The following is a 14,185-nucleotide window of genomic DNA, read 5'->3' as shown; positions in this document are numbered from 1 at the left end:
CCCTCATTCCCCATTCCGACCCTCATTACCCTCCAGTGCCTCCCAACTTCTCCTACCCCCCTCTCTCCCCGCCCCCATTACTGATGCTCACATGCATGTGACTGTGGGGCCATCCATTGGGGCCTGGACAACCTACCAGTGACCACACCTCTAAAGAAAAGTGACTTTTTCTACCAAGCCATCCACTGGTAGGACTGGGGCCTTGCGAGTTCCTTTCCCTTGCATGCTGGAAATAGTTTATCAATTAAATTTGTTTTCAGATAATTTCATATATATATAAAATATTGTGAAGGTCTGTCTTTTCTTAACATGAAAATATTCTTGCTGGACAAACACCCCAATCTAAAGGCCCTGTACTGGCTGGTTCTGTGTGCCAACTTGACACAGGCTGGAGTTATCACAGAGAAAGGAGCTTCAGTTGGGGAAATGCCTCCATGTGATCCAGCTGTAAGGCATTTTCTCAATTAGTGATCAAGGTGGGAAGGGCCCCTTGTGGGTGGCATCATCCCTGGGCTGGTAGTCTTGGGTTCTATAAGAGAGCAGGCTGAGCAAGCCAGGGGAAGCAAGCCAGTAACATTCCTCCATGGCCTCTGCATCAGCTCCTGCTTCCTGACCTGCTTTGAGTTCCAGTGCTCGCTTCCTTTAGTGATGACCAGCAATGTGGAAAGTGTAAGCTGAATAAACCCTTTCCTCCCCAACTTGCTTCTTGGTCATGATGTTTGCAGGAATAGAAACCCTGACTAAGACCTGCCCCCAGTATATTCTTTGATGATGCCATACATGTATGCAATGTATCCTGATGATTCTTACCTCCTTCTCTCTCTCATTCTCTCCCTCCCATCCCTTATGAGGGAGAGAACTCATGGGGTGTCATCCCTCCCTGGGGAACTACTGGCTCTCACTGGGACAAGGGCTTATTTTTTATTTAATCATCTCTGTAAAACCCCTGTTTCCAAATTCCTGTTATGAGGTAATGGGTACCAGGCTTCAATATCTGAAATTGAGGTGGATACAGATCATCTCATATTAACTATAAAGATCATAAATGCTGTTCAATATTAAATGTCAGGCTAATATGAATGAAAACCTGCAGTGAGGTATTACTACATACTAAGACAGCTGTAATAAAAAGACAGAAAGTAACAGGTGTTAGCAAGAATGCAGAGAAAGTGGAAACCTGATCCAGTGCTACCAAAAATGTACAACAGTCCAAGCACATTAGAGAACAATCTGTCAGTGCCTTAAAATATTCCACGTGGAGTTCCCATATGCCTCAGTCATTCTAGTTCTAGATATATAAATACTTTAAAGAAATGCATAAATATGGGCACAATAATCCAAATACAACAATCCTTACAGACACATTATTTATAATACTCCCAAATTGGACAGCAAAATTTCCATCAAAAGTAGAATGAATTTTTAAACTATAGCTATACATTGAAAGGTCAGAGCACAATCAAAGGGAACAAAGGATTGAGAGAGCATATGAATGCATTTCATGAGCACAATGCTGAATCAAAGAGGCTAAAGACAAAAGAATACATACTTCATCCCAAATGTAAGATTCCATGTATATACTTTTTAAAAATGGACAAAACAAATTTGTGAGTTCTAGAAATCAGTATTGTTATCTCTGGAGAGAAGCAGAAGAGATAAGGCCCAGCAGAGGCAATAGCTCTACAGTGCTCCCTGAGCTATATGTTCACTCGACAAGACTTCATCCATTTAACTGTGTGTTTAGAGTTCACATAGCAAAATAATTCACCTATAATTTCCAAGGGCTATGACTTGGTTCCAGGTTTTTTGTTTTTTTAATTTGGTCTTTTCCCCATTTTGTGTATTTATACTTTATTTTTTTAAATTGGGTATTTTATTTATTTATTTACATTTCAAATGTTTTCCCCTTTCCAAGTCTCCCCCCCCCGGAAACCATCCTTCCTCCCCCTGCTTCTAGGAGGGTGCTCCCTCACCCACCCACCCACTCCTGCTTCCCCACCCTAGCATTCCTCTATACTGGGGCATCAGTTTTGACAAGGGGAAATAGACATGGGTTCTCATGCCCAACCAAGAATCTGTCTCCAGTTGACAACTGCTTGCCAAGTTAAAAATAGTTTTCTTCAATGGAGACTCACTGGTTATATTTACCACACTTGAGAATGGGCCTGGTGACGAGCACTGGCCTGCACAACATGACCTCAGTGGTATTTCTATAGACTGCATTTTGCATGTTGCTTTGTTTGGGCATGTTTTGTCTTACTGGTCCTCTGTTTTTATATTATGGTTTCCAACTCTGTATTTTTCTGTTTTCTGTTTTCTTTTTTGGTGTGTCTATTTCTTGTAGTTTTTTTAAATTCTGGTTTTTGTTTTCTGCTTTTTGCCCATTTGTTTTCTAAAGAGAAAGAGATAAAAAGGATATGCATTGGGTAAGGGTCTGGGAGTTGTGGGAGGGGAACTGTTACCAGAACATAGCGTATAAAAGCATTTAAAAAAAATTCCCAGGTCCAGCAAAATGGCTCAGTTCTTTCTGTACAGGTATGATGACTTATGCTTGATCCCATGAATCTATGGCGGAGGAAGAGAACCAACTCCTGAAAGCAAACTCTTCCCTGCCTGCCATATGACCATTATTACATGCCTCACCCCATGCAATAAATCACGGTAAAAAAAAAGTCCTTAAATTATTTTAAAAAAAATAAATAAATCAGGCATCGTAGTGAGGCAGATGGCCCTGAGAAGCTAGAACCAGGAGAATTATGAGTTCGAGGTCAGCCTCAACTACAGGACACAGGAAAGTTCCATCATCTCCTAACATGCAATGTTGCTTCTTTATGCTCGGATGGACCCATACCCTGAAACCCAGAGCAGCCGCTGGTCTCTTTATCACTATAGCTTTGGCCTTTCAAGAATGTCTAGACTTTGTTATTTTAAAGTAGTCTAATACATTTAGAGAAGAGTGTTGATTGGTACAGAGAATCAACACAAGAATTTACACTGAGAAGCAAACTGAAGGACACAATTCAGGGCCAGACAGGACTGCTCCTCACTGAAGTATGTATCAAGTGACGGTAGACTTCCCTATAGAAGTCCTCATTTATTAATTTGTATGATGTTAAAGATTAGAACACCGGGCTAGTCAAGTATAGTACCAGTGGCTCTATCTTCTTTCTTTATTAGACAGGTCTATCTGTGGAACCCTGGCTGTTCTGGAACTTGCTATGCAGGCTAGGCTAGTGTTAACCTCACAGAGACCCACTTGCCTCTGTCTACTAAGTGCTGGGATTAAAGGCATGTGCCACCTGTTGGTACATCTTATGGTCAGTTGACTTTATTGAAGTTGATCAGATAAGAAAGTCCTTTCAATCAATTACAACAGTTGAATATCTAATAGCGAGAGAATTCAAATGGATTATTTATTCAAACCATATAAAATCACATGTAATGGATTAAAGATTGCAAAACTCTAGGAAATTGTCATGAGCAGTTTCCTTAATATGAATCTAAAAGAACAGGCCACAACCCAAACCATGGGAGTGTATCAAACTAAAAGCGCTGATAGCGTAGAGGCATGGCCACCAGTGTGAAGAAACAACCCAGGGATTGGGAGAAAGCACTTGCAATCTATTCATCTGATAAAGGGCCAATATTCAAAGCATGTAAGAAGGGAGATCATTAGCTAGAGAAACCTGTTCAAAATGATTTTCTTCATGTTTTGCTTGCTGTAACAAAACACATTATAAACAACACATATGTATTGCTTACAGTTTTGGAGACTGGGGAATTCAAAGACCAAGAGACAAGCTGTTTCATAAATGGTGCACTTCTTTCTGTCTTCACCAGGCATAAAAGACAGCTCTCTTGGGTCTTTTTTGTAAGGGTACTAATGCCTTGTGACCTAATTAACATTTTTAATGATTTTATTTTATATGCATTGGTACTTTGCCTACATATATGTCTGTGTGAAGATGTGGGACCACCTGGAACTGGAGTTATGACAGTTGTGAGCTGTCATGTGGTTGCTGGGAATTGAACTCAGATCCTTTGGAAGAGCAGCCAGTGCTCTTAACTGCTGAGTCATACCTCTAGGCCCCTAATTAACATTTACTTTGAGTTCTTCGTACTGTTTTGTGTTGGGGATTATGTTTCAATATGTGAACTTTGTAAGGAGACATATGGACATTCAAACTCTACCAATAAACAAAGGCCTGAAGAGATATTTCTAAAATAAGATAATTAATAAATGTAAGTACCGAAGATCATATGCCCCAGTACAGGGGAATGCCAGGGTCAGGAAGCAGGAGTGGGTGGGTTGGGGAGCAGGGTGGGGGGAGGGTATAGGGGGCTTTGGGGATAGCATTTAAAATGTAAATGAAGAAAATATCCAATAAAAAAGAGACAAAGACAAAAAATAAATAAATGTAAGTACTGTTAACAAAAAACAAAAACAAAACCACACAACAACTCAGCATTGGTAACTATACAGAAAATACAAACTGTAACCTCCATGAGTTATTACCTCCCACCAGTTAGAATAGCTGTTATCAAAAATACTAAAGATAAACATTGCCAAAAATATGGAGATGAAATGTGCTCATGTGCTCCTTCTTATTGTACGACCTGACAAACTGTAAGGGAAAAAAATCCTATTCTTAATGTGGCTTTATTTCTATTAGAAGGTGGTGAGGGGGTAGAGTTTTGGGTAACCCTAATTATGACAGAAGTCTCTTAAAGCCTGAGGATATTTAGACGCAGATAATTATCCAGAGAAAGATGAGAACAGAGACCGAATCACTGGACCAATTCTGGGCTTCCTGTGATTCTGGAATTGAGGTTTAAGAAAAACATTCAGTAGGAGAAGGCCATGGCTTCCCATTCATCCCTGTTCCCTTCTCTAACAATTTGAACAATAAACACACTTGAGCTGGAGAGATGGCTAGTGGTTAAAGAGTGCTGGGTACTTCCAGTAGACCCAGGTTCGGTTTCTAGCACCCACATGGCAGCTCATAACCATCTGTAACTCCAGTTCTAGGGAGGGTCTGGTGCCACCCTCTGGCCTCTGTGAGCACCAAGTATAAACATACATGTACACAAAAACAAACAAACAAAAAGAACCATACACAAAATAAAATGAGTATATTTAAAAGCCAGATAAACCATAAGAAACTGCAGCTTACTGGAAAGATCAAGATCTTAAAAGCATGAGGATGGGGACATGGCTCAGTAGTTAAGAGCACTTGCTACTCTTCCAGAGGACCCAAGTTCAGTTCCCAGCACCCACATGGTGACTGACAACCATCTCTAACTCCAGATCCAGGGGATCCGACCTCCCCCCCACCCCGGCTTCAATAGGCACACACAGGCACACACACACACACACACACACACACACACACACACACACACACACTGAATGTGGTGCACATACATAGGCAAACACTCATGCATATAAAATAAAAATACCTCTTTAAAAACATATCTTCAAAGCAGAAATCAGAGCGATGGTTCAGTAATTAATATTTTGTTGCTCTTATATCGGAATTGAATTGGTCTCCCAGTTTGTATCTGGTGGCTCACAAATGGCCCATGACTCCAGTCTCGGGAGTTCTGATGCATTCTGGACTCCAAAGATACCTATATTCATATGTATGTACTTACCTCTCACATATACATAATTCAAAAATAAAAATGAAAACAATTTTAAAACTAATCACAAAAAGATACCTGCAAAGGGAGATGGGTGGAATTGGGATGTCTATTGATGGATGGGATAGTTGTAAAAATGTAGTTCTAATGACAGAAATAGAAACTGTAGCACGATATGAGCTTAAGAAGGAAGGTAATGTCCTGTTCCCAATGACTGATTGTATGTCTAGGAATGAAGTTGCTGGTATAATTTGCCTTGCCTTCAGCGATTCCATGGCATAGGGCATCAGTGTCACCCGGATTTCTACTTCAAGACCTCAAACAGAATATAGCTAACAAAAACCAAACTGGAAAAATACTGAAATACTAATACAATCCAACAAAAAATGGTGGTGGTGGTGGTGGTGGTGTAAATTGTGGGCATTCAAAATCCCTTTAACCCCTACTCCAGAACCAGAGACCTCCATTGCCAGAATGCACTGTGTTCCCCGCCTTTCCTATGGCTTGCTGATCATTCAGAAATTCTAGGAACATGTGTCTGATTAACAATTCCTTAGTTACATGGCTATAAGGGGTAACGATGCTGGGAAATCAGTCACCTGCTGTTTTATAAGGTTTATAACTGATCAGTGGTTGGTGAGGCGTGTGAAAGAATACATAAATGTGATATGAGGGACTTTGTTTTTAGGGCAAAGAAACTATTCTGTATTCTTGCTGTGATAACAAGCATACACATGTTAAGATCGATGTACATACCATAAAAAGTTAGTTTATGATATTATCAGACCAAACTCTCCCCAACACAATGATAGCCCTGACCAGGTGTATAAATGAGGATGGCAGGAGATACCCAGTTTCTCCATCCTTCTTAAGTATATCTTCATATATAATATCAATTTTCTTCAATAGTCTTTCCTCTTCTGTTTTATATCAGGTGATATTAATTAACTTATAATTTAGTTTACACATTGTAGGATGTCAAGATCAGCTCAAGAATGATTAAAGAGGAGCAAACATCGGCCATGGATGGATTCAAGTAACTGATAGGGACTCGGATCTTCCGTTAGGAGAGAGCAGTGTCCTTTTTTTTTTTTTTTTTTTATTGAGGGAAGGTTTATGTGATGATGGGCAGGGTCAGCAGCGGCCGCTATTACCTATTATTTAGAAGTACTAGAAGGGTGTGGTGCACAGCAAAAGCAAAAAGTATCATAGATAATGACACAATGGTGGCAGGTAGTTTCTAAGGCTCTCGGGGGCAGCTCTCCTAATCTCTGCCTGCTGATCTTGCTTTTATGCTCTTCTCCCCTTGAGCATAGGCAGAACTCATTACTTGTTTTTCATCAAAAGCACACGGCAAAGGCAGGACACCGTATTGGGGTTATGGCACATCTAAGATACTCTTCCCAGAAGGCTCATCCTACAGGCTAGCCTTTTATCATTTTATCAAGATCGATAGATGCTAAAGGCACCTGTGGAATTATGTGAGGCCTTTAGCAACTGAGGGTGGCCACGTTTTAGAGGCTGTGGTTTCAGACCTATATAGAAAGGACATAGAGAATTGGAAGTAGATTTCTTCCCCAGCTGAACCTTTACCTGAGAACCAGTCTAGATTATCCCTTGCTCACAGCCTCATAATCCTACCCAGAGGACCTAGCTAGGCTGAGTCCCTAGTGATGACACACTAAAATAGTTAGATGATAAATGTGCATTGTATTAATTTCTTATGCAGCACAAGAAGGGGGGAAATGCTCACATAGTTCTCAGTATCCATTCTGGTCTAGGGGGGTGTTTGCTGGACTTCATAAGGGAAAAGCACAATTCCCACCTTTCTTTACCACTCTGATTCTGGACTGCGATGATCCTTGAGTCTCGGCTGGCAAGGTGGATACTGTGTTTCTGACGTCTGCTGCTGAAGATGACTGTGAAGATGTTTGGCTGTTCTGCTGCAATTTAGTCCTAAGTGCCTGGGTGCAGAGGGGCAAGGAACATGGCATCCATTTGCAAGTGAATCATGTCTCTGGAGGTAGCAGAAGTGTTTTCACTCTGGCAGTTTCCTATCATACAAGAATTAGCAACTACCCTGGTCTTCTGGGAGGGGCACAGTCTTGGATGTTGTGTTTGAAAGTTCAACTAAGCTGGTCCTTCTAAGAATGATACAAACCATTTACTATCCAGGGATAAACAGTTTCCTGCCTAAACCAATTGAAGAATGAATTGTGGTTTTCTTGCAGCTAGTCTAAACTGATGTAGAAAGGATACATACACTCAAGTGATATTTCAGTTATGTGTAAAGTGCATAATAAAACATTTGGCTTTTTAGTAAACCTTTCATATTTAATATAATAGATTTTTAATACTTAGTTTTATAAAGACAAAGTCATGTTATAACATTTAATGTAAAAGGCATAATGCACTGGTCCAGTTTGACACAACAAAATATTTTGAATATTGTGAACAACTCATTTGCTTAACAAAGCAGCAGCTATAAAACTAGAACATGTTTTCCTTTCTTTTCCTGCAGACTTGGAAAATACATTGTGGCCTTACTTTCATTTATAATCTTCTTGAAACTCAAAAAATCTCTTTAAGTATTTACTTTTAACCGATCAAGACTAAAATACAATATTCAGTAATCTTTACTATTTTGACTTTAAAATAATATCAAAAACTAACAACATATTCTCTTATGAAAGTATCTGTTGTAAATACCACTGACAAAATATTCAACAAAGTGTGTATAACAGTATCTTTGTATACAAGCACGGACCATATGTTTTTCTAGAGCTATTGTTGTATAATTTAACAATCATTGCATAATGGTAGATGTGTGATGTTTCTCACATGAACTATTAACTGCGATTGAAAATTGGGACACATTTAGCACACATCATTTCTGAGTTGAGGCAGAAAGGCTTGGTTTTAAACTATCTCTTTAAAGTAGTCATGTCCTTGAAAGGACAGCATAATCAAATCTTAAAGATGCTACCAGCATTTGACCAAATCCAACTCAGGAATTTTCAAAGACACAATTTGAGAAGTGCTTAGATTCACTGAAAATAATATGTGGTATGGTAACACAGTTAGGTTTTAGTCACAGTACGTTCTTGTCGTTCTTGTCAAAGACTGACCATGCCAACTCTTTCCCAGAAAGGGAGACTTGTTTGGTTCCCATGAAGGAAGTCTACCCTTTTATTGTTTGCCTTCTAGCCAAGTCAGAGGCTCAAAATCAAAGTCGCGTGTGAAGACAGAAGCTCCACACACTGCCCAAGTCAACTTCAAAAGCGGCAGAAGTCAGGTCAGGTCTGCATGGATTGCTTGGTTTTGTTTGTTTGTTGTTTTGTTCTTTTTAAAGTGCTATCAACATCCATATATATTTAAATGGACTGCCATAGAAGAAGCATAAAGTATGTAAAAATTGCACATCTAAGTCAAACCTTTTTAGGTAGATGCTGGCAATTCTATATAGTACCTTAGTAAGTATTACATGATGTATACTTTACATGCTTGCCAGACTAATATAGCAATTCAGTCTTAGTGTAACTCTTCCACACTACCTACTATAAATTAAAATACAACAGGTAAAAATTCAAAATACAAAGCTGGGACACAAGCAATCACAAGCTATTCTGAAACAAAAGCAATAAACAATGCCACTCTAAAGAATTTTTATTTGTGTCTCAGTCTAACTGAAAGAGCTATAAACTGTCTTCTAACCTTCCTTTTCAAAATGCTGGCTTTATTTGATTTAAGTCTAAATCCGGTGTTGTTTTTCTTTATATCAGCCCAGAATTTAGACTCCTTGATTTCTGTTTATCAGCAACAGAATTAGTAGTATTAAACACCAAGTGCTCAATCCTTCGAGAGCAGAGAATATCAGAAGTTGCTTTTAAAAACCATGTATTACTGTATTGAATATATGTTTTAGAAGTTAATCTTTCAGTTATATAACTTGGAAATCAGGGCCCTAAAAGGCAACTTCCTAGATAATTAAGGCTACAGTTCTAAAGCCCAGTTTTGTAAAGTGTTTTTATAAGAATGGGGCGATTTGAAAAACAAGGCTTACCAATATGCCATAACAGCATTATAATAAATATACTACCACCTTTCAAAACACCAGTAATCTCATGGAAACAGCAGTACAGACTTGTGACTGACTCACTAAAGTGATATCGTGGCGCCCTCTGGTGGTTCCACTGAGCATATGACCCTGATCCTGCTTATCTTGTGACAGAGTGGGAGAATTTTTTTAAAGTGCAATTAATACAAAGGAATAAACCATTGTGCTTCGGAGTATCTTTTTCTTCTGCCTTGGAGCACATAGGTAATGCAACATATCCCTGAGAAGTATTCCCAGGAATCAGGGTGATAGTGCAGGACTCTTGGCAAAGCTGATGATGGCAGAGATTTACATCTTGGTTCTAGACCTTAACTGGGAGCTTTTCGCATTTTCTAGCTTGGCTTTTAAATCTAAGGGTCTCTCAAAAAACCTCACCAAGGCTGGTTCGTTTAACAGGGAAGCAAGAATCTGCTCAAATGCAAAAGACCACTGATGCTCTTCCCTGGGAGAGGAAGGATCTTTCTTCACACTGCTCTCTGCATTCCCTTCACTGGGTCCAGAATCACAGGCTGCACTGGCTGATGGTGCCGGGCTATGGAGTTTCCTTCCAACTTCTTCCATCCTGAGCAGAAGGTTGGTTACAATAGCAATGGCTTGATATAGCGACTCTTCTTCAGGGTCTTCATGAAATAAATTATACAGGGTCTTTGAAAATTGAATAAATTGTGACTAGAAGACACAAGTCAGAAATAGAATATTTTAACATTAGACTTAGCAAATATAAGTGGAACTCAGAAGTGCATAGCATCCTGTATAAAATTTATAGTATATAACCTTTATCATAGAACTGAATTCATGATATATCTTTGCTCAAGGAAATTAAGTATGAACCATGAAAGAACATGCCACTAAAGTCATCTCACACATTGCCTAATCAAAGAATGTCATATCTAAACTAATTTCTGGCAAGTTTATTGGCATGAATTATACTGGATTTCCAGGATTATTTAGTGGTGGGTGACAATTTTGGTTATTCAAAATTCCATATTTTCCTCCATGTAAATCTCACCAACCAATTTTAAGAAAAGGATTATGGACTTCATCTGATCTCCAAAAGCTACACTGGGCACTAAATGAAGGTGATTTAATTTTATGGAAGAATGACTTTTTGAGACCTACCTAGTAGTGAAAGGAATCTAAGAAATCCCTTTGGATATGCTTGTCTTTAAAGGCAGACATAGGGCCAAAGTTAAGAAAAGCTAGTTAGTCTGCTAACTGTCCTGAGAATATTCTAGATAGGACTATACTTGATAGAAAATATGTGTCAATTTAAAAGCTATTCAAATCCAAGTGTTCTATTATTCAGTCATCAAACCTTAAAGGTTGATATGGATAGACAAGCACAAATAATACGTTTCATAAAATGTATTGTAAACATGCTTTCTTTCTTCCTTTTTATAGTACATATATAATATACTATAATCACTCATAAAAATTGAAGAATAAATATGTCATATATTTATTTTATAAAGGATTTATTTAACTATCAAACTGGAATGTCCATTAAGACACTCTAAGCTATTTGATGGTTTTTGTTTTTGCAAAGTTCTGGGAAACTTCAGTATGAGAGCGTCAATCAGCCTTTTGTTATAGAGTATAAAAACATTTGGGCAAGGTATCCAAATGGGATCAATTTCAATCATATCTCCACTAGTCCTTAGTATTGCCTATGCAGTGTCAACTATAAGATCATTGGGCACTAAAGTGAAATCTTAGTAATTTCTTAGTAACTAGCAATATATTTGACATATGGTAGACAACTAAATGTCTACTCAGTTAATATATTCTTTTAATGTTAGAACTATGTCCTATGTACAAGATTTCCTATAGAAATACTAAATACACTTAAGTGTTTAAAGTGTAAAATAATTTAAAAGATTGTTCACATCTTTCATGATGTCCTGACGCTTATAAAGATTACATGTAGATTACTTAACGCTTTTTGTAATAGTATGTATCTTATTTTATTTTTATTGCTTTTCCTTTTGTGATACTGGTGACTGAACCACAGGTGCCATGTACTCACATTATTAAAAAAACATTAAGAATTTTCACTTAGAAAACTGAATTGGAAAAATGAATACCTGATTCATTCTTGGTAAATCTTTAATGTTTTCTTCCTTTTTGAGAAGCTCATCTTGCCATTGACTTAAATAGGCTTGAATATCAATTTTTCCTTTGCCTGAATGAAATAAATAAATAATTTTGTAATGAACAGCTCACAACATTTCCCCAAATCTCACAAAAGAATGACTGAAACTGAAAGCTATTTCACCGAGGGAAAATAGCCCATCTCTTTCAGTCCAGGACATGATCTGAATTTAGCTTTGATCTCACTGGCCTTCAGACAATATTCTCCACTTCCACTTCCATCAGTGGTTCTCAACTTGTGTGTTGTGACCCCTTTGGGGGATGTCAAACAACCCTTTCATAGGGGTTGCCTAAGACTAAGGGAAAATACACATATTTGCATTATGTTTCATAACAGTAGCAAAATTACAGTTATGAAGATGTCTTAGGGTTTTACTGCTGTGAGCAGCAGACACCATGACCAACACAACTCTTATAAGGACAACATCTAATTGGGGCTGTTTTACAGGTTCAGAGGTTCAGTCCTTTATCATCAAGGTGGGAACATGGCAGCTTCCAGGCAGACATGGTGTAGGAGGAGCTGAGAGTTCTACATCTTCATCTGAAGGCTGCTAGGAGAAGACTGGCTTCCAGGCAGCTAGGACAACAGCCTTAAAGCCCACACCCACAGTGACACACTTCCTCCAAAAGACCATACCTACCCCAACAAGGCCACACTTCCTAATAGTGCCATTTCCTTGGCCAAGCATATTCAAACCACTACAGAAGTAGTAACAAATATAATTTTATGGTTTGGGGTTCACCACAACATGAGGAACTATATTAAGGGTCATAGCATTAGTGTCTTATTGCTGTGAAGAGACACCACCATTAGCAAGGCATCTCTTACAAAGGACAACATTTAATTAGGGTGGGCTTACAGGTTCAGAGGTTCAGTCCAGAGGTGGGAAGCATGGAATTGTACAGGCAGACTTGGTGCTGGATGAGCAAGAGTTCTACATCTTAATCTGTAGGCAGTCTAGAGGAGGCACTGATTCTATTACATCGTAGAGATCTCCATGTCTCTGTCTCCTGAGTACTGGGATTAAAGGCATGTACCACCACTCTTGGACCTGAGATTTTCTTTATTTGGCACTTGCTATGTACCAGACTGGCCATGAACTCAGAGATCTGCTTGCCTCTGTCTCCTGGGATTAAAGGCACGTACCATCACTCCTGGACCTAAGCTTTTCTTTAATTCCTTTTCACAAGACCTTTATAAACATGGCTACTATGCCTCAAGATCTGGATCACAGGTGTGCCCTCCACTTGTGCATTGCAGTTCATTTGAGATATAGTCAAGTTGACAACCGAGAATGGCCATCACAATCCATCCCTTGTCAATTTGTCAATCATATCTCTTTATGTCCAAATGAAAACAATAACCAAGTTATAATACCACCTAATATAACTATCCCTTGTTCTGCTGCAAATAAACAATAAACTTAGTTTGATGGAATTTTGCCCCAAGGTCACCATTCCCTTAATCTGTTTATCTCCTTGGATATCTTGAATATCTCCACTCTACTGCCTGGTGCCCCTTTAATACTTGAACCACACATTTCATATTTTTCTATTCTAAGCTTGCTATGCTTGATCAAAAATGGTCTTCATAAGAGTGACCCGCAGGGCAGAGTCAATGCTGGGCTTTTTGAGACTTCCTTTGTCAATGGAATTAATCTAAATCTCTTTACTTTAGCTACAGGCAGACTCTTCAGACAAGGGCAAAAAGCAGTCACATTCTTCACCAAAATATCACAAGGACAATCTCTAGGCAACATATGAAAATTCATCTCCTCTGAAACCTCTTGAACCAGTACCCCAGAGTTCAAATCACCCTCATCACTAAAACCTTCCATATTGCTTCTAGAATGGCCTATTAGGTCTGACTTTAAGCATTCCATTGCTTTCCAAATCTCAAATGCCAAAATCCACATCCCTCCAAATAAAAACATGGTCAGACTCATCACAGCAATACCCAACTCCTAGTACCAACTTCTTTCTTTTTTTCCCATTTTTTATTATTTTCTTTATTTACATTTCAAATGCTATCCTGAAAGTTCCCTATACGCCCGCCCCTGCTTCCCTACCCACCCACTCCCACTGCTTGGCCCTGGTCTTCCCCTGTGCTGGGTCATATAAAGTTTGCAAGATCAAGGGACCTCTCTTCCCAATGATGGCCAATTAGGCCATCTCCTGCTACATATGCAGCTAGAGACACGAGCTCAGGGGGTACTGGTTAGTTCATATTGTTGTTCCACCTACAGGGTTGCAGCCCCCTACAACTCCTTGGGT

General features: G+C 39.0%; 1 protein-coding gene across 2 annotated transcripts in view; it reads right to left on the bottom strand.

Annotated features, from left to right (window-relative positions):
* Positions 1-8,247: 8,247 nt before the first annotated feature.
* Positions 8,248-14,185, bottom strand: part of Tbc1d8b (TBC1 domain family member 8B) — a 67,725-nt gene continuing 61,787 nt past the window's right edge. For both annotated transcript variants that reach the window (XM_021187475.2, XM_029534342.1), the window contains exons 20-21: positions 11,845-11,942; positions 8,248-10,429 (exon numbers count right to left, since the gene is read on the bottom strand). In XM_021187475.2, the coding sequence (XP_021043134.1) occupies positions 10,049-10,429; positions 11,845-11,942 (479 nt within the window). In that variant the 3' untranslated portion in view covers positions 8,248-10,048. The remainder of the gene's footprint in view (positions 10,430-11,844; positions 11,943-14,185) is intronic.

Source organism: Mus pahari, chromosome X (genome assembly GCF_900095145.1).
Source record: "Mus pahari chromosome X, PAHARI_EIJ_v1.1, whole genome shotgun sequence".
Taxonomy (NCBI): domain Eukaryota; kingdom Metazoa; phylum Chordata; class Mammalia; order Rodentia; family Muridae; genus Mus; species Mus pahari.
The sequence above is the reverse complement of the archived record's forward strand: the minus strand, read 5'-3'. Positions and strand labels throughout refer to the sequence as shown.